The sequence below is a fragment of the Phalacrocorax carbo genome, chromosome 1, assembly GCF_963921805.1.
Source record: "Phalacrocorax carbo chromosome 1, bPhaCar2.1, whole genome shotgun sequence".
Lineage (NCBI taxonomy): Eukaryota > Metazoa > Chordata > Aves > Suliformes > Phalacrocoracidae > Phalacrocorax > Phalacrocorax carbo.
This window is the reverse complement of record NC_087513.1, coordinates 93020088-93043096: the sequence shown is the minus strand read 5'-3', so window position 1 is coordinate 93043096 and position 23009 is coordinate 93020088. Positions and strand designations below refer to the sequence as shown.

The window sequence follows — 23009 nt, the reverse complement described above, 5'->3', positions numbered from 1 at the left end:
TGAATTGTCCTTATGGTCAATACGGAGTTTTTAATTATGCTGATTCTCCAGATGATGGTGGAATTGTTTTGGGGAAAAAAGTGATTGTCTCATCCTCACTTCCTTTGCTGTGTATACAACATGTACTGCTGACAGGAGTTCCTGTGTCTCCACTGCTGTGCAGCTGCTTCACCCAGCATATGTCTAGCACAAGCAAATTCTCATTGGCATAGCTGCATGCACCTAGTCATGTGGTTGGCACAACTAGAATTGTTAAGGTAGGGATGATATTTTTATTGCTTCTTACTTATTTACCTCAGGAGTCAACCTAGATGTTCCAGCAAACTATTGGCTTAGTCCATGCTACAGAGCAAATAATTCCTGATGCTACTCTGCCTGCAAAGACTAGAGTTAAGAAACAACATGCCTCTTGTTCTTCACGGAATAAATACACTCTGAATACTGAGGTACACTGGAAGTAAAAAGCCAATGACTTATGAATGTGTGTTTAAAACTAGAGTTAGAGGCAATGATTAACTTTTTTGTAGTTTGTTTTTAAACTTCCAGAAAGCATGTGCATTTAAGTTTGTGCCTAATATGCATCCAAACACTTGCTGTGGTTTTAATATTCCTTGGCAATGTACAGGGCTCTGCACTGGGCTGTTCAGAGTGCGCTAAACTTTCTTCTGATTGACAGGGCAAACCAAAGCAGTTGCATTACTTTTGCAAAGGTGGTGGCGAGACTTGTGTGCTGTGGGAGACTGTTAGGTTTTCAGTTACTTTTTTTCGACTGTTCTTCTAAGCAAGCTCTGTCTCAAAGCTGACTAAACTGAAACTTGTCCTACAGGAAACTCCGAAGTTTTGTCTGAAACAGGAGCAGCAGCTTGTCTTCCTGTAATATAGAAACCTAGGCTGCTGTATTTTATCATTTTTGAAACTGTGAGAGCTTCCAAGGACTGTCAGGAGAGCCTGATAGATATTTTGTATGAAGACAGCCATGAATCTGAGTCCTAAAAGGGCAGTACATCTTTTCCATATTTAATATTTTAGAGCTATTTTGCTTGCCTAGTTCAACCTCCATAACAACAAAGTTGTTCAACTTTGCCACATTGTTCTCATGCTGAATGATTTTTAAAAAAATAAATAAAATAAAGGCTTCAGTTGAAGTCTCTAAACAATGAATGACCAGCTGCCCTCTAGGGAAAGTGTATTCTGTAGATTACTTTGCTCCTTAGAAATACTCTGGAAGGGTTTATCAGTTGTGCTACAGCATCTGGTCCCCTGAATGCCATTTAGAAGCATTGCAGCAGAGTCATGAGCACCACATTCAAATTCAGTGATAACACTCTTGGAAGGCTGCTGTACTCATGTCTGCCCCTTTCCCATCTTCCACTAATGCCTGATTTGCAAGAGAGGGTATCTTGGGGACGCAGGAAGTTCAAAGTTGGGGGTTGATATTTATTTCCTTTCCTTGTTTGTACCTTTCCTGGGCTCAGTCTTGGTTGCAGTATCGGTGGGGGTACAGGCTTGTAACTGCCCAGCCAGGGAGAGCTGGAGGTGCCTAAAGGGAAAAAAAAACCCTGTTTTCTGAAGAAAGCTTCTGATGAGTTAGAGATGAGATAGAATAGCTGAGCTGCCAATCTTTGGGACTGATATTTTAAGTTAGCCTATTTGAAACCCTTTTAAGTTTTTCTTGGGCCTTGAGAGTTTGTGCTTTAAAATATCTGCAGAACCAAGTGTGTAGTAATGCTGGTGTAGTGGAAAAATGGTATATTGAAAGTATTGACTGGCCAACATGATTTCATCACAGCTTTGAAGGCGTGTCACTTCCAAACAGTGACCAAGTGTGAAAACAAATTCTTTTATTATGGGCATGTACTTCTGTGTTATCTGGTTGTGTGTACCAGGATGTGTCACGCTCACCACTTTTGAGAGAATCAAGTGCTTCAACCCAGTTATACTTGCAACTTGTTAATTCTCATAGTTAACAAAAAGCTTTAACTATAATACATCCAAGTCAAGAGTACATGTTTGATTTCCCTAATATAAACACTGAACCTATTACTTTTGTTCTGAGATGTTGTAAATAGAATTTAAAATTTTGTTTAGAATCTCTTTAAATTATTTTTAATTATTCTTTTATCTTAAAAATGGGGACAGTAACAGTTTCTTGCTCTAGGTGCTAATCCATGTCTGGAGACAGCACTGAAAATTTTCAAGTAGGAAAAACAAATTGGGGAAAAGTATAATTGTTGTTTAAAACAAACTAACTTATATTTATCATCAGCCTGACTACATCAGGAAATTTTTTTTTTTCTTTAAAAAGGAGAAAGGTTGCTCTGGAAAGCCTCCCATGCTTTCTGGGCTCAGAATTAATCTCAGTTATAATCTCAATTATAACACCAGGCAGGGAGGTACTACTTGAACAAGCTGCCTGCCTCACTGCTAAAAACATACCTGGTGGAAGTTATTGAAACTGTCCTCTCACCTCCCAACATGAATGAAAAGGCTAATCTTCTTTAAGTCTCTTCTAACCTAGCAATCTCTTAAGGGGCTGGATCCATGATTAAAAAACAGAGGGAAAGCAGCTGTCTTTTTATCCTCTCTTAATTATTCCCTGGTAGTTGACAGGTGTTGATTTCCTGGGAGTGTCATGGTGATGGAGGTTACGTTTCCCAGTGTTGTTGGGACTAAATGTTCAGAGGGGGGTTAGTTGTTTGAATGGTTCAGTGGGAGCTTTGGAGATGGAAAGAGTGAGTCTTGTTCTCTGTGATTTCATCTGATCACGAAGGGCTGCCTTTTATTTGGAAGTGTGCACCTAAAGGCCAAAAAACAGCTATCCAATGTCAAGGCAAGGAAGGCCTCTTTAATTACCTTTTTTCGTTTTTGTTGTTGTTGTTTTTTCTTTCTGCTGTATCTCACCAGCTGGTGGCCGGGAGGGTTTTACAATGAGTTTAATCAGAAAGTCAAAAAGAACACCTTGCTTTTTCCTGCTGCAACTTGGTGAATAAACTCCAGTAAGCGTTGTGGGATTCTTCTTCCACTGCTCTCCCCACTCCTCGTTGCCTCATTTAAAAATGAGTCACTAAATTCTTATTCATAAATCCTGGCCATGACTGCAGATGACTGAGAGTGTTGTACTTGCGTTTTTAACTAGTATGGGTTAGTTCTGACTGGCTATGAGCCATGAGGTGTCTGATCCCTGCTTGGAAGTGCCCAGCTCTCCCACCTGGGTTTCAGGGAAAGTTTGCAACATTGCAGGTTTCGTGTGAGCATTTTGTGCTCCCTCCGATATCCCTACTGATTTGCCTGTTTAATTAAATGGGAGACAAGTGAGAGAGGAGTAATAGTCTTCTGTCCTTCGGCCCTGCTCTGTCCCACTTGCAGTGGCAATGATTGTCAGTCACCGTGTTACTCTATAAGTGCAGGTACCTTTTCTTCAAATGTCAGGTTCAGGGAGATCTAACTTCCAGCCCAAGAAATAACCCAGCTGATGTCTGAGAATGGGTTATTCTCAGTGCCCCGGCAATACTTACGTCCAGTTATATTAATCTGTTTGTGCCTCAGCTTCATCATCTGTAGGCTTGGAAAAATTAATCTTGCAAGAAAGTAGGAGAGAGAAGGGATGTTTGAGAAGTATTTGAAGTCATTATTTAGGTGAACAGAGGGACATAAGATTAGATTACTCAATCATGTTAATGAAAGTAAGATCACTGCTGCTCTTGTAGACTCTCAAAATTGAGGAGGAGGATGACTTCTAAAAAAGGCTAAATATTCAAAGTAAAGATTTCCATCTTTAATATTTTTTAAAATTAAAAACCAACAATAAGCAAATAACTTTGTGAATCTATCTGGTTGGTTTCTCTTCTGCAGCCCTCTCCCATGGCAGCAGTGTGAAGCAGAGACAGCATACAATGTAAGGAAGCCTGATGTGCAGGATGGGATTCGTACGGGTCTGTTATTTTAATGTGTATTTTAAAGTAAAATCTCAGGCCCAAGCGCATTCCACTGATTGTTTGCTTGCATGAATGCAAACTTGTTATTTCTTGGATAATTCTTCTAGGCTGGAAAGATGTGTCAGCAGTGAGCTGTGCCTTCTGGATATGTTGCTACATAAATCACAAATTGCTTAGTCTGAGCTCTTACAGCTGAAACGCCCTTCCCCATGCTGAAAATAGCAGTTGGGCTACTAGCGAACCACAGGTAACTCCTCTAATTTTGGAAAACGTTGTGGTTACAGGCATCCTGAGCTATGGTAACACAGTTATAAAATTAAAATTCAAAGTGTAGGAAAGTCGGGTATTTTAAGAGATTTTAAGAGATTAGATTTGTGGGGTCTTTTCCCTATGGGAGATAAGACTTTCAAGCATCAGGCACCTTGTGTGAGTGATAACTGTAAGCGCCCAAGTGTAACTTATAGTATTTGAAAGTGCATTTTATTATTGTGCAGGATGCGAATTTTAGTATGATGCTCCGCAGCAAATGCCTTCATGCTTCTCCCTTAGTAGCTGTAAAAACTCCAGTCTTACTGATGAAAAACTTGCTTCCCAGTTAATTACTGGAATGGGTCCATTATTCATTCCTTCCATATATCCTTCCTTCTCCACAGCTCTTTGGGCAAGCAACGCACTCAGGGCATGATTCCCCTTTCTTTTGCTTTGTGGCTGCCTCCATTTCCAATCCATCTTTCCCAAACACATCCTGTACCCCTAGCAATTCACCAGTGCCTGCTGGTGAGGAAGTGAAACACTGTCTTATTTTGAAACCCTTTCACTAACATGAGATGTTGTCACTTTTGTGTGTGCTTTTGGTTTCCTATCAGCTCTAAGCGTCTTGAGGAAGGCAGATTGGGTTTGACTTTTTTGGAGGTTCTAGTCTGGTATCACTCCGAAGCCTTGTGGGTGAGATGGGCAGTCAGTACTTCTGAACACCAAGCTGCTTCCCTTTTTATTTGTCTACAGAAAGAACTGTGTGTAACTACTCAAACATTACTACTTTTATGAGCCGTTGTCATTTTACTTGCCTCAACTTTGAATCTCCTGATTTCTGAACAACTAATTCTAATAAAAAGCGGTGTGGAAATAGGGCTTAGACTAAAAAAAAAACCAAGATCCCAAAGTAACACATGTATTTGTTTTAGAGCTGTCTGAAAAACTTAAGTTGCTAAATTGAAATACACAGTACTTCAACCAGCTCTGATTTCTGTGTTTATTTACATTTATAATATAATGAAACAAAAAAACTGGCTCACATAGTCTCCTGTGCATGTGCTATGCCATTTGACCACATGCAGGGAAAAATTACAGTGGTAGCTTCTCTCTGCTCTTGAGCATTTGGAAAGGCGAATCCAAACATAAAGATATTCCATGTTACACAAACCTACTACCTGAGACGCAATTATTTTTCCAAGTGCAAAGTGTCACACTTCCAAGTACCTAAATATCCTACGTATTTTAACGTACATTCTTCAGTTGTTCAACAGTGAATGTGGGCTGGATGTTAACTAGAAGTTGCTATTTGACACCTTCTAGTGTAACTCACAAGGTGGGCTGACTGATAGAGTAATCTAGGTAATTTTGTTATGAGTTGACAGTTGAAAAAAAGGTACATAAAGGCTGAAAAGAAGAGAGGGAAGATGTGTTAGAGTGTGAAGTTTGAAAGCAGCACGATTGGGATTACCCAGATGTAAAAATACCTCAGGCCTGTCTTGCTTGCACCTTTTGGTGGTGCTGGGACTTGAGGATTCTCTCCTGAAGTCTCCCGTTCTGCAGACCATCACATTGCTGCACAGCTGCAGCTGCGCGGTTTTGAGGACTTGCAGCCAGAATCCTTACTCCATGTAGGGCTTGAGGGATTAGTTGGACCAGTTGCCAAATAAGGTGCCATATAACACAAAAAAGATCAACAAGCTCTGGCCCTTGCTGCTTAGGTGGATGGTATCTCTCAGGTTTTATTTTTAACTGCAAGATCTGTTGAGCCTTGTCAAATGATGGATTTAACTTAAGTCCTGTTTTACACAATTTGCCAGACTCTTGTCTTTATAAATCCTATTAGTGATCCACCAAGTCAATTCATCTTTTAGAAAGAACCAGAAGCACAGGAATTCAACAGGGGCTATTGAACTAAATGAAAGCAAGGAGCCAGAAAACGTATTTCTCTAAAAATTACTTCCAACAGTATGTTTTCATAATCAAGTCCCTGACTATGTCATGACCAACAGACCAGAAATTTCGGAGACAGTATCAGAGCTAGATGCATCAGGAGAAATTAAGCAATCAAATGCCTTGTTACGTGCCAAAGTCCAGTGTTTACAGGTCACCAGTATTCACGTGGGCTCCACTTAACCCTTTAGCATGGAACTGAATCCAGGTCTCTCATACCTTTGACTGAGTGCTGAAATTGTTGGACTTCTCAGTAAAATGGTGGCTTCTTTGTGGAGGATATGTGCAGGTGGATTAGGCTCGTCAGAAGGTCTCGCCTGAGGCGAGAAGGAATGCCTGTTTTAGGGATGCTGAGGGAGCTTTTGTATGAGGTGGACCTTGAGCAGATCAGCAATGCCAGGCCTCGGGCAGTTAGGCTCACACCCTGCCCAAGAAGCATGGGGTCTATCCCTGGAAATGCAGCCAGAGGGGAGTTCAGCTGCCTTTAAGGTGCAGCAGGGGTTTTGTGAAGGACAGTGGGAACAAGGGATGGACAGAGTAGGCATCAAGGGTGGAAAGTAGGGGTGCTACCCTCCCCTTGTGCATTGAAACCTCAGTGCAGAAGGGTCTCTTACTATCACATCTTGATTTAGGAACATAGAGAAATGAGGTTAATGTGTTTATTCAAATGCCTGGTGAAAATATTTTGAGGCTACCTTCTCTGTGTAACTATCTTGACTGTTACCAGCTCCTTCAGTTAGAGTCCGCATCAGCGTGAACACAATTTCCATGCATTGTTTCAGTCTGGAAATGAAACAATTTTCATTAATGGAAACCTGGTTCTCAAGCAGAACAATTAGACCCACTTCAGGTTGAAAAAAGATAAAAGCATGCTAATTTGGATGGAGGACTCTTCTTTCAAGGCAGCCAATTGAGTCATCAGCCTGCCACCCACCTGACCGTCTGACAGGTAATTAGGAGATAGTCCTCTTTTTGTGTGGAGTGTGTGCGTAAACCTCCACACACCGGTGTCACTGCCCATTGGGACTTCCAGAGGAAAGAGCTAGTCAGTGGCAAAAGAGCGAGGAGAGCACATTTGTCAGACGATGCCCAATGAACTGACTTGTTTTGTGATTTAGCTTATTATTTTTGTCTTTTAACAGCTACCTGAAGTTTCTGGCAGTAAAGTCGTCATGGCAGACCTGGGCTGCAAAAAACCCAGCGACTGCACCGTCTCCAGGCTACTCAGCGTAGTGGAGAGTGAACTCCGGGCTGGGAGAGACAAAGGCGACCCCACTGAGAAACAGCTCCAGGTTGTCTTAGAGGATGCGACGCTCTGGCAGAGATTCAGGGAAGTCACTAATGAGATGATCGTGACCAAGAACGGCAGGTGAGTGATCTGCTCAGCACTGTGGGCTAAGTGTAGATGACAGCAAGGGGGGTTTAAGTGGTATGATAATAAACAGTGTGTGCAGACTCGAAAGAACTGCAATGAGCACGTAACAGTTTTATCCCTGCAGCCTCGTAGTCCCCTAAAACCAGCATATGAGCAGAATGGGGTGTCCCTGCTCCTTTTTGGTTTCTGCTAAACTGTTCCTGCCACCCCTTTATTCCTGCTTGTGAAACATGCTGGAGAAATATATTGACTGACCTGAGGTTGCACAAAAAGGGAACTTTCGAGGGGAAATAGATGGTGCCTCTTCTGAATGACTTCTTGTACTAATAATCATCAGCTTTTATTAGCGAGTCCTTACCTGTAGACCTCAAATTACTGTAGAGAAGCAGATTGGTGGTGTTATCCCCACTGCAGTTCCTGTCTCTCTGGCCTTGGGTATTAACAGCTTGTACAAGCAGTCTGTACTAGAATGGGGTACAATAAAACTGTGCCCCACACGGCATGTATGTGCAGTCTGGATTGCGTGGTCCCACAATGATATTGCTCTGTAGTTGACGTCGGTGCCCTTAGAAACAAGTGTGGTATATTGGTTAACACTCACAGTTTTAGAAAGACAAAATACTGTGATGTAAATGGATCGCTTATCTTACCTTTTGGGGAGCACAGAAACGCGTAGGAAAAGAGTGCCAAACCTGGCAAGAAGGGTACTACTTCTCAATGAGATGGTGGCTTGAAGGAGGCTCTCCAGAGAGGTTCTGCTTTGAAATGGACTGACAACAAAGTCCAGCCTGTAACAGACAGGCAGCTACTAGAATTGGATTTGCTGGTACAGTGGTTCTAAGGTTTTTCTTTAAACTACCCTCGCTACCCATCTGCCACCCCCAATCCCCCCCAGTATGCACACGTTTCTTTTGCAAGGCCTCTCAGGAGATCCACGTAGGATAGAGGAATTAAGAGATGGAAAGATTTACTCAGACAGTGTGACTTATATTAATTTTGCAGACTTTGATGTAGTAGAATTTGTGGACAATATTGCTGTTGACTGTAGCTTGACAAGTCACATAGGTGAAAGCAGTTAAAAGGAAAAATGTAGTCAGCTCTTGGTATAACACTGCGTATTGCCACGCTGATTCCTCCTAATAACCTGTAGGGATAGAAATCTTCTGGTGAGGTTTGCTTTACACCCAGAAGCTGCTTTTGCTTCATTTAAATTGCTTTAAAAACTGCTGTTAGGCTTCTGAGTGGACTTTCACTTAGTGTGCTGTAGCTTAAACTGACTCCTTAGCAGCATAAGTGACCAAAAATGAGGTAAGACAGGTTTGCCTCTAATTAATTAAATTAGTACAAAGAATCGCACCTTACCAACAGGGTTTCTTCAGTTTCTTTCCTCTCTGCTAATGTAACTCATGATTGCATGGTTATACTAGTTCTCTCTAAAATGTCTAGGTGAGTGCATAGATAAAATCTTTTTATGATGATGATGATGAGGGAATATGTTGTTATTTGAACATGCCTGATTACTCTGTATTTCATTGTGTAAGGTGCCTTATTTTTCTCTATTCTTACTTACACAGTCCTTATCAGCTTGATCCTATTTTTCCTAAAGCCAGTGACAGCTCTAGTAACGTCAGTGGAGTCATGAATGGGTTCTTTGTGATCAAACTACAGCAATCCCAAAATAAATTATAGAAGTATGTTACACTGTCATCTGCATAAATCCTTTTAACAAAGTTACTGTAGCAGCAGGGACTGTGAAAAAGGTTCTTTTGCATTTCTGAAAGTATCTTCCATAACAAACGCATCGGCACACTGAAAAAAAGAAACATAGACAGTGGCCTGCAGCAAAGCTCTCTGAACAATTCCATGCTAATCAAAAGGAGACAAACTTGAGACAGTTTCCTCTGAGTGCTGAGTTTTTTTCAGGGTCGAGGTTCTTCAGTGATTTTCTCCATAGGGATTCTCAATAGAAAAAATATTGATCTAATTCTGCTGCTGCTTAAATCAGTCAAACTAACTCAGTCATTCTTGCTGAAGGCTATGTGAACGCTTTTAAAAACTGCATTCTACAACAGCAAGAAAAGCCAGTCTGAACTTCTGTGTGTGAAAACTAAGGCAGTTTGTGTTAACACATTGTTAGCAAAATTCAAAAATTAAACCAAAACCTGATACAGGAGCATCCCAGAGGATGAAAGGCTGATTGACTAGTGATCCTCAAGTGTAAAATTCTGGCATGCACAACTCTATCTGCTGTGACTGAGTCATCTCTAATAGGTACTGCGGGTCCCAAAATGTTCTAATTAGATCAGCCAACTTCAGTGTTAATACAGAGATGTGTCTCCATTGCTGTATCGTACTTCAATATAATAATCACCTGCCATAGCAATATGCCTAGATACACAGGGAAGATGGATATATTCTGAGCAGGATAGGCACCAGGGAAATTAAACTATATCACAAAATACATCCCAATGGGTGCAGCTCATATGGTGGGAATCAGTCTCCTGATTTATTCAGATTTATTGTATTCAATTGGCATTTCAATATCAAATGCCCTGTTTTCTGACTGAGTAGGCCTTCTCTCTGTGTTTTTACCATATTAGCTATGCAGTATCCTGAGACTTTGCAGTCCACGTTATTGCCTGGAGGCAGGAGAGTGCCACTCTTCCCCTCTGCATATGGAGAGGATCTCCAGTGGGTCAACGCAGGCACACATTGGGGGGGGAGAAGCCCTTTCCGGGCTTAAATACTAAAGCAACTTTGCTGATTACTACACATTCAAGTCTGATATCAAACATCTTCTCACTCAAGGTCACTACTGTGGAGTAATTGTAGCAGATCTGCTCTAAAAAAAATTGAAGAGGCTGAAGTGCTCAGCTATTGCAGTAATGGAGGTCACGTGTGTACCTACCTGATCATCGACACAAACAATCTGAGTAAAACAAATTTAGAGAAAACATCACTTGCCACGCTAAAAGAAAGACAAATGTGATTTTAACAGTAAAGCCACTTAATCAGCGGAACAAGTGAGCTGGTAGGTTTTCCGCCGTTAGAACCTGTACAGTCAAGACATGCTGGTATAAGTGAGGTGGGGATTAACTGTGTGTGAAGCAGAAGTTAACGCAGGGAGTGCTATAATGTCTGTGATGCAGGAGGTTAGAATTGATGATGGCTGTATTCTCTTCTGGCATTAGTCTATAGGTCTTTTTGGGATAAACTCAAGCCTCTCAAGTAGAAAGGCAGACAAGTCTGCATTGTGGGCAGAGGAATTAACAACCTGTATGTAACACAAATAGTTCTGAGAAATCTAGTGAAATTAAATTTTCAGGTGGATGAATTTTCCCCTCCTCTTCAATTTCAGGTAAATATCTAGGTGTGTTACTTTGAAGATTGACTGTAGGGGGTCTGGGGGGTGCAGGGAGCAGTGCATCCATGCTTTTTATCACATCCCGGTTTGATAGCTGGTGCATCCTGGTCAGAAAGACACATTAAATGTAGCATATAAATCCTTGGCTGAGTTTCTAGTTAGAAAGATCACGGTTCAATATATCTTTCTCAGTGTTGCACTGGCCCTATATCACCAAGTATTTATATTAAATTAAAAAATCTCAATTTTCTCAAATTCTGTCTTTTCCTGTGAGCAGAAGGTGCTGAATGTATACAGCAAGAACAAAATAAAGGTGCCCAGAAAGGTAAGTGGTGAGCGGGATGTTATAGGAGCATAGGAGATTGTCAGCAGCTGGGGGCCACTGTAGAGTACAGCGGCAGGGGCGGAGACTTTTGGTGTCCCTTGAGACAGCCTGGAGTTTCAGTTCCTTGCTTCTGTATTTTGGACATCTTGCACTGCTAGCTAACTAAGCCTAGAGAGCTACCTTACCTTACCTTACCTTAGTGCCATGGCCATGGACCTCAGGCAATTGCTGTGGCTGCTTGGTGTAACCAGCCTCTCTGTACCCATAGAGAAAAGGAGTTTGAAGATTCATGGCCTGTGCATAAAAATGTGGCATGGCCAGGAGAGGCAGTTGCCAGGAGAGGTCAGTCGGAGGTGTCTGGGGCAGGGAGGCCTCTTACTCATAAAAGAAGAATGTGGGAGGTGATATATAACAGCTGTAATAATCCTCCACAGTAACGGTGTATATTCCTTGACAAGCTAAGAAACTTAATGAATAGAATACCTTTGGTGGGAGACTCCTCTGTTCTGCTGACCACAAATTTTTCCCAGTTCCTGAAGCTGTTGGAGCCCCACTTAACTCTATTGCTGCTGACTTTCAGGCACTGAGATGCCAATTCAAAGCTGTGTGGTATGAATCGCAAGTACCGGGACAGACAGAAAACTTCTAAACGTCTAGCTGTGAGATGCTGCAAATCTCCTCTACAAAAGAAAAAATAATAATGAAAAGGGTATTGAGAAAACGTGGCATTGGACCTTCAAGCACAGAAGGAGCCGCTCAAGGACAAAGATGTTTTGAAGTATTTTCCCAAAACTAAACAAAGGCAGGATTTCAGTTTTAAGTGCACAAGATGGTGAGAAGGCTATAGATGTTTAAAGTGTGGTAATGGATAACACTGCATCTGAGGTAGAACTAAAAGCAGAAGAACCGGTCTTGATCAAGCTGATGAGGTCAGGGAATATGGAAGAGGAGGACCAAATTATTGGAAGAACTGCCAAGTGCAAGGTCTAACTGCAAGATTTTAGCCAGACTTCTCAAACTGGAGATTTAAGTAATGGTAGTGAGACAGTACATGAGTACTTGCACTTAAGAAAGGGAGAAAACACATGCCAGCTAACTACTGACCTTTAATATATCTCTATAATAAGAATTCATGATGTATTTTGAAGAAAAGGGTAATGAGATATGTGGAAGACAATGGAAATGAATTAAAAAGGCTTGTTATTAAATTTAAGTCATGCCAGACTAATCTGACACAACCCTGATAAAGTAAAGAAGTATTTTTAGACAAGGAAAATGTAGCAGACTTATTAGGGCATTTAGAATAGCACTACCTGGAAACCATTACTCAAGTGGGAGATGTTGGGGATTAACACAAAAACCACAGGAAACAATAGAGGGAAGTGACTGACTTTGCTCAAAAAGATTATACAATATGACTGTCCCTTCAAAGGAAGAGAGAAAACCCTTTTGTATAGAGTGGCCAATAAATCTAACTGGATTCTGATGAGTACCTGGCTGGGATTATGTCCTGAGTGCTGGAGACTGCAGGATGATTTCAGAAGATATAGCAAGAGTCAGGCAAAGTGGGACTCGGTCACTGGATAGAGTACGGGGGCATTTGTTGGGGGAATCTAAGTACCAAAGAAGCACACTTTATAATAGGATTCTGCAGTTAATGCAGTGAATCTGTGTTTCAGCTCCACCTTCTCAGCCATTTTCAGCTCTCTTCAATCCTGTTCATGCCTTCTTGTCCCACACCTAAGGATGTATTTAGCATGTCCATATCCCATAGGCTCTGCTGATGCTATACACAATTCATTACATTCGTAACTCTTGGCGTGATCAAGACCCTAGTGCCCTACTTTAGAAATAACATGGGTTTTTTCCCAAATGATCAAAATTAAGTAAAAATAAAATGAAGGATTAACCTTTAAGAGACTTCTTCAGCCAGATGGAGGGAGGGAGGATGTTTTTTACATTGACCTAATCTGTGAGCAGATGCTCACAAACATACTGAGGAGAGTCTTCCGAGTCGTGTCTTCCTCTTTTGTTTCCTGGTCAGGCGGATGTTCCCTGTTTTGAAGATCAGTGTATCAGGCTTGGACCCAAACGCCATGTATTCCTTCCTGTTGGACTTTGCTCCTACTGATGGCCACCGCTGGAAGTATGTCAATGGAGAATGGGTGCCAGCTGGGAAGCCAGAGCCACCAAACCACAGCTGTGTCTACATCCACCCAGACTCTCCCAACTTTGGGGCCCATTGGATGAAAGCCGCCATTTCCTTCAGCAAAGTCAAGCTTACCAACAAGCTCAATGGGAGTGGGCAGGTATGGCCTGATGTTTCCCCATACACCTCCTGGCTTCAATTGCAAGCACCTACTAATCAAGAAATATCAAGGGTGCATTTATGTAATTATAGAGGCCCTTACAGGCCTCTTCACCCACAGATGCCAATTATTCTCTGGAGGCCAAATGTAAACAGGAATAAACAGGCCTTAATTGGCGCTTTCAGATTTTAATGGACTTCTTGATGTTAAGAGAGACAGAGTGCTGTGGTTTACTTAATCATCAGGGGGCTTTTCAGAGTTGGTCTTGTGTGCTAGGGATTTTTACACAGGACTTCAGACAAGGGGGAAAAAATGGTCACAGGTATTAGGTTTTTGTTGTGTTCCCCCATGTTGTTTGGTGTAAGTGGAATGTTGGCAGGAGTCAGATAGCAGAATAAAAGGCTGCTCCTAAATGAAATAATTACGATGTCTGCTTCTGCATCATGATAATTATCAATATTCTATTGAATCAGCTTTGGCCTTTGGAAAGAAACCACATGTACCAGAAATAAGTGACTTTCTCTTTGAACCCCTTAAAAATGCAAACAGGAAAATTAGTTTTGTTTCGTATTTTATTTTTGATGATGCATCTAAAGGTAAAATGTTGCACAAGACCTTTTGTTTGCTTGTTTGTTATGTACAAAACTCCTACATCAGATGATACTTGTCAGCCCAGAATCAATTTCTTTCATGTAAATATTATATGTTCTCTATCTGTTGTTTCCATTAGGTTTGTGAGGTCCCTCCGTAAGCTTAGTACCCTAATTAGGTAGGAAATTATCTTAATTCTTACAGACTGGAGAACAGAAGGATGACCTGGCTTTTCCTAAGTCACACACGGAATCAGCACACAAGATCTATTTTGGACCATAGAATGGGATCTGAATTTGCAAATTCTTGTCCTGCATCCAGGACCTCAAAGAAGTCAAAGGCCTCAGAAAAGTATGCATGGGGGTAAAAAAAAAGCTACAGGAAGCCCACTTGGAGGGTTAAAGAGACCCTGGGGAAAAAGATGTGTATATATGGTGAGGCAGAGAGGAAAAAAGTAGAAAGCAGGGGAGGAAAAGCTATATAAGAAACAGCCCAAACAAAAGTCACTAAATAACAAATGACTGAAGCTCCCCTTGTTTTCTTTTGAAATCTTGACAACAGTGTTAAGGCAAACTATGTCCCCACTCTGTGCTTCAGCTTCCCCTTCTGTGGTGTTATTAGAAAGTAATAGCTGACTAGCAGTGCTTTATGCTAATGGATACTTTCTTCCATATAACTATGTGTGTGTGTGTGTGTGAATATGTATGTATGCACACAGCACTTTCCAACGTACAGATTTAAAAAAAATATATATCTTTTTTCTTGCAGTAGAGAATTAAGCAATATAATAGACTTCCTGAGGAAGGTGTATTGTGGAATCAATGCCATTCACAGCTTTTAATGCCAGATTAGAGACATCTGCCAAGGCTTGTTTAGATACACTTCATCTTGCCCAGAAAGATGAGTAGGTGACTGCCTCAGCTGCCTCCTGGCCCTGATTTCTGCAATGGTGATTCTGAGTCCTTCAGATAGTAGAAGCAGGAAAGGCATTATCCCTTAACTGCTTGAACAGCCTCTAGTGCAGTGGAAGCCCAGTGGTTTGAAGGCCATAGCTGCTAACACAAATATTCACTAATGCTGCTGTATTGAAAGCTTTAAATCCAAGTCCAGTGAAGTTTCATTCTGTTCAGCCCTGTGGTTCATCAGAAGAGAGGAAGGCATCTGTCCTTCTGCTCTCAATAATCACTGACTGGGGAGGTTTAGCAGTGACATTGGGTCTATTATAGAGCCAAAGCAAAAGAGCAGCTGTGGGATACCAGAGCAGCATTGGGGTCTGTCTGTCTTGTTTTGTTTTCTGCAGATAATGTTGAACTCCCTGCATAAATATGAGCCCCAAGTACACATAGTTCGCGTAGGAGGCCCCCACCGGATGGTGATGAACTGCTCCTTCCCTGAGACGCAGTTCATAGCTGTGACTGCCTACCAAAATGAAGAGGTAGGCAGATGCCACGCTGTGCTCTTGGTCATCACTGAGGAGATATATTAAAAGCTTATTGGTTACAAGATCAGTATGGACAGACAGGTCTTTTTCTTGTTTCCCCACTGGTCCCATGCAGTGTAATGTTTCTTCCAGTCTAATACTTTGCCTTCTCTCTGCAGTAGAACATTGTCTAATCCAGTATCTGGCTGCAGTACTAAACCAGGTTTAGCTTAATCTCCTGCCACAGCTATTCCAGACTGGTCCATCTGTCCTGGCACCCCAATCCCTTACTGGAAAAAACCCTACATTCAAGTCCAATACCTTTCTCCAGCAATGACTGATAGTTATAATGATAACCCTATCTCCTCCCCCCTCCTCCTTATAATACATACAATTCCAGAACCACACAACGTTCCCTGGGAAAATTTATTCCCAACCCCAAAATTGCTTTGAATTGTGACAATTGCTAACTCACATGCTGTATCCCTTAGCTAGTGTTGCTGCAGTTTTGATTCATACTTGTTAGAAATTCCATGTTTAAACTCTCTTGAAAGGCCTCGCCATGCCACCGTGCCACAGGATTTCCCAGACTAGACTACACCCTTAGGCTGCCCCAACCAACTGGTGGCACTCATCTCATAGCATCTTGCAATGAGCAAAGCTCCCAGCCCTGGAAAACATCATGTGTGGGGATATATTTCATTGGGGTAACCAAGGCAGTAACACTTAGATTACTCTGGAAGATTTTTTGTCAAGTCTCTCTTCCAAATTGCCTTCACTAACATGCCTTGTTTTCTGTAAACTCAAGATAACAGCTCTCAAAATCAAGTATAATCCCTTTGCCAAAGCCTTCCTGGATGCAAAAGAAAGGTGAGTTCATCTTTTTTTGCTCCAGTAGCATTTTGCTGCTGATACGGTTAAAGCTGTGGCATCAGAATGTGAAAGATAAATTATATAACTTAATCTTGTTCCTGCTGTCCTAAATCCAGAGTCAGTCCACTGAAATCAGTGGGGAGACTTTATATAATTATTACCATAATAGGGTCCAAAGTGGGTGAGTATCCTTTTGGGGATCCTAGGACTTAGCACTGTCTACACAAGAAGCCTGAAATGAGATGGTGTGAATTTCCCCAGTAATGTTACACACCGGTATGTTCACTACATTGTACTTACACTCCAATGAATCCCATAATTTGATAGTTCAGAGAGAATAAAAGTTAACCGCAGATGTAAAAATCATAACTAAAGTGAAATTGCACCGTAACTGTAATATAACTACGCTGCTATTATTAAACCTCTGTGATAACATATGATGTTTATTTAAAGTAGCCTGTAGGTGCTCACTGCGTAAGATATTAGAGATGCTTCCATGAGAAACAAATTGTGGTTTATCTTTCAAAGTTTTACTTGTTTTACATGCTAATGCAGTGGGGCATCCAAGTGATGCATTCCGGTCCATAATTGCTAATAAATGTTGCTTGGACCTGCTACGTCTTCCGACACGTGAAGCGTCCCATATGTCTGTAGGAGAATCTGTATTTCTTTCCATTGCTCTTGCTACTTGAGAAGCTGCTGCGTCTCAGCATCAGGGTTCCCAGCTGAGAGAGGGAATGCTGCCTTCAGCTTGCCTGGCTGAGCGGGCTGCAAAGCCCTGCCTTGGTCTGGGTGGGAGGCCAGGCTGAAGCTGTTGGCACAAGCAGGAACGGTGCCCACAGGTAGATTTAGAATTCCAGGTTCAGCCCCCGAATTTGGCACAAACTTAGGAACACTTTTATGCATGTCATGAAACATAAGTTCCTGCTTCCTTTGTGGCAGACTGCAGAAGGCTACTGCTGTCTAGCAATAGATTAAAGAAAATGGATTTCTGTCCTTTTTAGTGAATGGTTCTGTTTTTAATTTTGTTTTGTAATTTCTCAATGAGAAGTTTTACCACTAAGTAGTTTGCTTTTCAGAAACCATCCTAAGGATGCTCCAGAAACGGTCTCTGAAGGTCAACACATGACATACTCTCACTGTAAGGTTTTTATTCATGTTAGCTGGAATTTTTGTGTGATATTGTAGGTGCTGGGAACCTGGGACTTGATTAACTGGATCATACTAGTCATTCACTGAGTTCTGAATCATGTTCATAGAAAGGGACCCTTTAAAAAAAAAATAGATTGAAGAAACCTCACAGCAGGAAATAATGCAACAGTTTCTGCAGAGGGATCATTTTCCTTATGAACCAGTTTTTCAATATTAAAAGGAATCTAGAATGAAGATGATGTATGACATTTTTAGGGCTTTGTCCCCCCTTTTTTTGGTATTTGTAACTGTGAATACTTTTGTCACCTATAAAATTGCCTTTGGCTGGTGAAGAGAAGAAAAAAAACGGGGAGAGCAGAGGTTGTGTTTGTTTTAATGACAGTTTTTTCTTTCATTTGTTCTTTGATGTTTGTGACATTTTCTGGCAGCTGTTTTCAGGTCTTGCTTTTAGAGTTGGTGGTTTGGGGCTTTTTGGGGCTTGGGTTTTTGGGGGATTTGGTTTTTGTTTGTCTTTGCGCTTTTTGGGTTTTTTTGTCAGTTGTTCCATAAACCAGCATCTTGGAATCTGCTTGGTATTTCTGAGGCACAGCTGATTCTGCAAGAAGGCTGGTTACTTTCCTTATTGTATTGCAGTGTTTTAGTGCAATAACATATTTCTTCTCTTTCCTCTCAAAGTGGGTGGCTGGTTGATTTCCAACCCAGATACAATGTGTGCACCAGGAAGCTCTAATTATCAGTACACAGCACCTTTGTCCCTGCCAGCGTCACACACTCCCCACAGCTGTGAGCGATATTCAGCGCTGCGAGGGCATCGGGCTGCTCCTTATCCACCTTCTTACATGCAGAGAAATCATTCACCTACAGGTACAACTGTAATGCTGCTTTGCTTCCAGGGAACAGACACTCTCTGCCTGACCAAAGTTAGCATAAGCATTAAAACAAGCAAGAGCTGAGGCTAGGAAAGAGCATGATGAGCCTCTGGATCAATCTGCACCAACCTCTGCATGCACAGAGTATGTTTAAGGCAGCAAAACAAGAGGTACAAAGTGCTGGGTGCACTGCCACTGTTAATTATACATAAGAGTGAATGATCTGGCTTAAAGTACAGCTCCCAGTCATATAAAAAGAGCATTGCAAGCCTTCTTTCAATGTCATGCCATGAAGCAGTTGTGCTCTCAACTCAAAGCAGCCCTTAGGAACATGATAGGAGCTGACTTGAGATGAGGGCATTTTGGTATTGGCAGAACATCTTTTGAGTCCCTTTCACTCTCTAGATCTGGGTATGGAGTTCCAGAAATTGATTCTACTTTGATCAGAGGAGATTGGCCAGAAACAAGAGTAAGGATAAAGTAATCTGCTCGCTAATTATAATATAGCAAGGCATCCTGTTTTACAGAGATACTTAAGCTGAAGTTATAAGGAGATCCGTATCAAAACATTGCCAGTCATACGGCAATTATCATTAATGAAATGACTATTAGTCAGACTTGCAAAAATGCATATCCTCTGACTATCATGCTGTACCTTCTCATATGTTACACCTGGAATTACAAGGACACCTTGCTACTCTCTCAATAAACATGTGAATGTTGTCCTTTTACGATCAGATTAGTTCCTCAGGCCTACCCATGTTCTGTTGCTTTAAGACAATGTCTCTGCAATAGTCACTGAGGATTTGTTTGTTGCTTTTCTTTTTCTCCACCCCCCAAAGTGAATTTGTTGGACAGCTCCAGTAATAATCTTCAGGTATTCTCAGGACATGACAGCTGGACTTTGCCATCCTCTCCACATGCCAATTTGCTCTCAGTGCCACACACAAAGGGAGCTGCCAGCCCTGGACCCAGGTGAGGTTATGGGAAAACTGCTGGTATTAGGAGCGGTGAGGCTTGTAGGACTGCTCTGGTATTCACACTTTGTTCCAAGCTTTAATCAGCATCCAGGATTTGAAACATGTCTTAAATGCCCAACTCGAGATTCCTGGACAGATCTTTCTAATGACCTAATTATCTCCTGCTCTGAGATCAATGGGAGCTTCATTTTTCTGCAGCACTGCTGAAAACCAAGATCTTGGAACAGCCACAGAGAACTCTAGTATCTACAGGCTGTGAGCATTTTAAAGGAAAATTATTTTTCTGTATGTATTCCTCACTATTCTCCTGGATGAAACAAGGATCCTACTCCCATGCAGGGATATAACGATCTAATTCATGTTCTATTATAAGAACATTGTTAGCAGGGTATTAAACAGTTCTAGGAATGGCTGGAATTTAGACGTAGAGAGTCAATTAATTATCAGGTATTTTCCCTTCTTTTCCCAAAATAAATGCCCATATTTCTTCTTTAATTTAGGTGCCAGGAAAATCAGCTGCAATTCTGTAGAATTCATAAGCATTCACAAAAAAGATCTTTGAATCTTGAAACCTCACATGTATTTCTACATTTCTCTCCACGCCCCTCTCCAAGGTCACCGGGTGTGATGGTTGCTGGTGGTTTTTTCACTTAAGATCTGCAAGGCTGATCTAGTTTAGCAACTCGATTCGGATAGCTGCCTTTTAGCAGATAATGCGCTTGACTTTACTGTGGTAAGTCTTGTGCAGGGGAAGATGCTTTGAAATAAGTCATTCAGTTTGTATTGCTTTTTTTCCAGCCACTACCCTTGCCTATGGACGGTGAGCAACAGTGCTGTGAATGTTGCCAACCCAGGAAGCGAGGTGAACAGCAGCTCTTCAAGCATGTTTCTAAGGGGTAATGTCCCCTTACCCACGCATTCATCAGTCCAAATCCCTCTGCAGGGAACAGTGTCTGGCAACATGGAAACGCAAGGGGAAACCGCTCTAGCCAGACTAGCCGACTCTGCATGGACATCCTCACACTCCTTTTAATGGACAGGCAGCTCATGGGGGTTGCTCAGCCAAACAAGACGACATGAATGGCAAACGGTCTGCTAGAACTGCAGCTCAGAGCGGGGATGTGTGTGCAGAAAACCAACTCCATCAAACATTGCTTTCCATAATGTGTCTCTTGTGTGCCAGAGAAGCCAAAATGCATAATGCAAAGGCAGGAAATGTTATGGGAACCGGCTTATTACTGTAACCTTTATGTATCATTCAGGATGAAGTCATGAAAGGATCTTTATAGTTAGTTTTGCTTCTGTGTCACATGAAAATGGTCAAGCATGGGACTGAGTGAAGGAAACATGGCAGCTGGATATTTACATGTCATTTTAAAAGTCCTTTCTTTAACTAATGGCCAAGTCCAGAGGAAAATGTGAGCAAGTTCACAACTGGTAATTTGAAGGGACAGCGCTGCTTTAAAGACTTTCTGAGTTTGTCGCATAGGTTTTCACAATACCTGAAACTAAACACGTCAGGGGATGAAATTAGCCTGACACCCTAATGCCGCTTGCATACAGTATTCTCTGTCCCCTTCCCTTCTCCAGCTCCTGTTTGCTGTTTGTGTGCTATAGGGATAATGGACACACTCAAGCTGAGAAAGGGGCTGCATTGTAGCAGCAGGGTAAAGGGCATCTAGTTTAGTGTTTATAGTCTGATGTAACGGTCTTTGAAATGAAAAGTTCCAATGTTTTCTATATGTGCTATTTTTGGAAGGGTGGAGGAAAAAGAATTAGAGAAAAATATTCAGCTTGCATTTCCACTTTGCTTCAGGTATAGAGTACAAATAAAATATGAAAAAATGGTGTATTATCTCCTTAGTGCCTTTCCAAGGAGCACACACACATACAGTCTTTTTCACCTAACAGCCTCTGAGGAATTCAATGCAGCTCTGCCAGAAGCAAGTTGACAGGACAGGAATTTTCTATTCCTTGGCCTGTGACTGTCTGTATGCTCTTGGGCATGGCATTTCATGTGTCTTTGTACCTGTTTCTCCTCCCACCTTTTGTCTGTTTCAGTTTCCTTTTTCAGGCTACAGCTTTTCCTATCCTGTGTGAGTGTACAACATCTAGCATAGTGGAGGCCTGATCCTGTCTGGGATTTCTAACCACTAGTGTGATGCAGACAACAACAGTTGTTTGTCCCCAGTCTTCCTTGTCTTGCCTCCTCAGGCAAGCCCTATCAGCTTCTCAGAGAAAAGTGATGCCATTTGATCTCTTGTAGGGCTAAAGAAAAAATTGCAAGCTAACTCATCTAGGTATGTCTCTGAATAATGAAACACCTAGCAGCAATTCAGTTCTGTTAGTCATGAGCATTGACAGGGGCTGGATAGATAGCCCTCAAAGAGGAAATCCTCAGCGTAGGATCCTTGAAGAGGATTCTTCAAGGCTCCTGTGAGCCGATGTCTCTAGAGAGGTGTTTCTGCTTCTCCCAGATATGGCAACATTCCTTTTGTGAATACTCATTTATTGCATACATGCCCTGGGAGCAGCATTTTATTTTGGGTAGGTGTTAGGGGCAGCAGCAAGGAGAATATTTTAATTCAGGCCATCAAATGTGCATCTGTCTGGTGAAGTCAGCAAGCTCCTGTTACCCTCATCCTGAACCATCCCCTTCAGGTGCTCTCAGTGTTATGCATTTTCATGACTTCCCATTTCAGATTGCTGCAGGCAAGGCAATGTGCCCAGATGCACTCAGTAACACTGTTAGTTTTACTGACTTGTGCTGCTATCCCCTAAAAGCAAAGCAATGAAGTTGCTTTGGATGTGCATTTTTATTAATAGAGACATTGGTCAAAGAGGAGCTAGTAGAGTGCAAAAAGCACTCTGTGGCCTGATAACAGTCCAATCCTCACTAGTTCTGACTGTAAATCTGCCTTTCCACATTCTGTCAAAAGCTTGGTGGTGAGTTTCTCAATGTTATGTTTTTCTACCTTGCAGCCAGAAATATAAGTAGGTGTTTGGCTCAAAAATAGCTCTGCTTTACAGATGAGGTTTATTAACTAACTTATGCTACCCTCTTCTGGCTGTTCAGCTCCCCACATACACACCACAAGCTGAGTCTATATAGGATGGCTGTAGATGCTAAAAAATGGCAAGTGATGACTTCTCTCTGTTCCAGAACTTGATATGTTCCTTCACAGTTAATGAGTTGGATAATTTCTTAGTTTTCTCATGTACTGCATTACAGTAACAGAAGAGTGATTATAAGGTGTTACACAAACTGCATTCTTATTTCACAAATAAGCAATCTAGAAGAAAATCCAATCAGCTTTCCTGTTAGTCCTACAGGATTGAAAGGATTAAAAAAAAAGATTGAAATGAACAGGCAGAGTCATTTTTCTTTCTTATCATTGTAACAGCAGCCATGACTCATGTCACAGGAGGCAAAAAGTTCTGAGATCTCAGAAAGAAGTGAAGTTTTTGTCATTGCAGACAATCGGATTTAGCCAAAGCCTGAGAAATGATGTGGAGGTATAAAAATACACCATGTTTGCTCACTACCTTGACATTTTGGTACTTGTAAAGGCTTTGAGAATCGGTATCTGGCTTGGACAGATCACTTCTAA

General features: G+C 41.6%; 1 protein-coding gene across 1 annotated transcript; it reads left to right on the top strand.

The window, feature by feature from the left end:
* The first annotated feature begins 7268 nt into the window (after window positions 1-7268).
* Window positions 7269-21248, top strand: TBX19 (T-box transcription factor 19). Its single transcript, XM_064466984.1, has 8 exons — window positions 7269-7509; window positions 13249-13513; window positions 15405-15539; window positions 16333-16394; window positions 17477-17538; window positions 18225-18413; window positions 19261-19393; window positions 20197-21248. The coding sequence occupies exons 1-8, from the start codon at window positions 7313-7315 to the stop codon at window positions 20429-20431; spliced, it is 1278 nt and encodes a 425-aa protein (XP_064323054.1). The 5' UTR covers window positions 7269-7312; the 3' UTR covers window positions 20432-21248.
* The last annotated feature ends 1761 nt before the right edge of the window (window positions 21249-23009 follow it).

What these genes read in the sequence shown, in the direction of transcription:
- TBX19 (XM_064466984.1), top strand. Translation starts at nt 7,313, where the DNA reads ATGGCAGACCTGGGCTGCAAAAAACCCAGCGACTGCACCGTCTCCAGG. An exon ending in AGCTCAATGGGAGTGGGCAG is followed by an intron (nt 13,514 to 15,404) that starts GTATGGCCTGAT and finishes TGTTTTCTGCAG; the next exon opens with ATAATGTTGAACTCCCTGCA. An exon ending in GAGAAATCATTCACCTACAG is followed by an intron (nt 18,414 to 19,260) that starts GTACAACTGTAA and finishes CACCCCCCAAAG; the next exon opens with TGAATTTGTTGGACAGCTCC.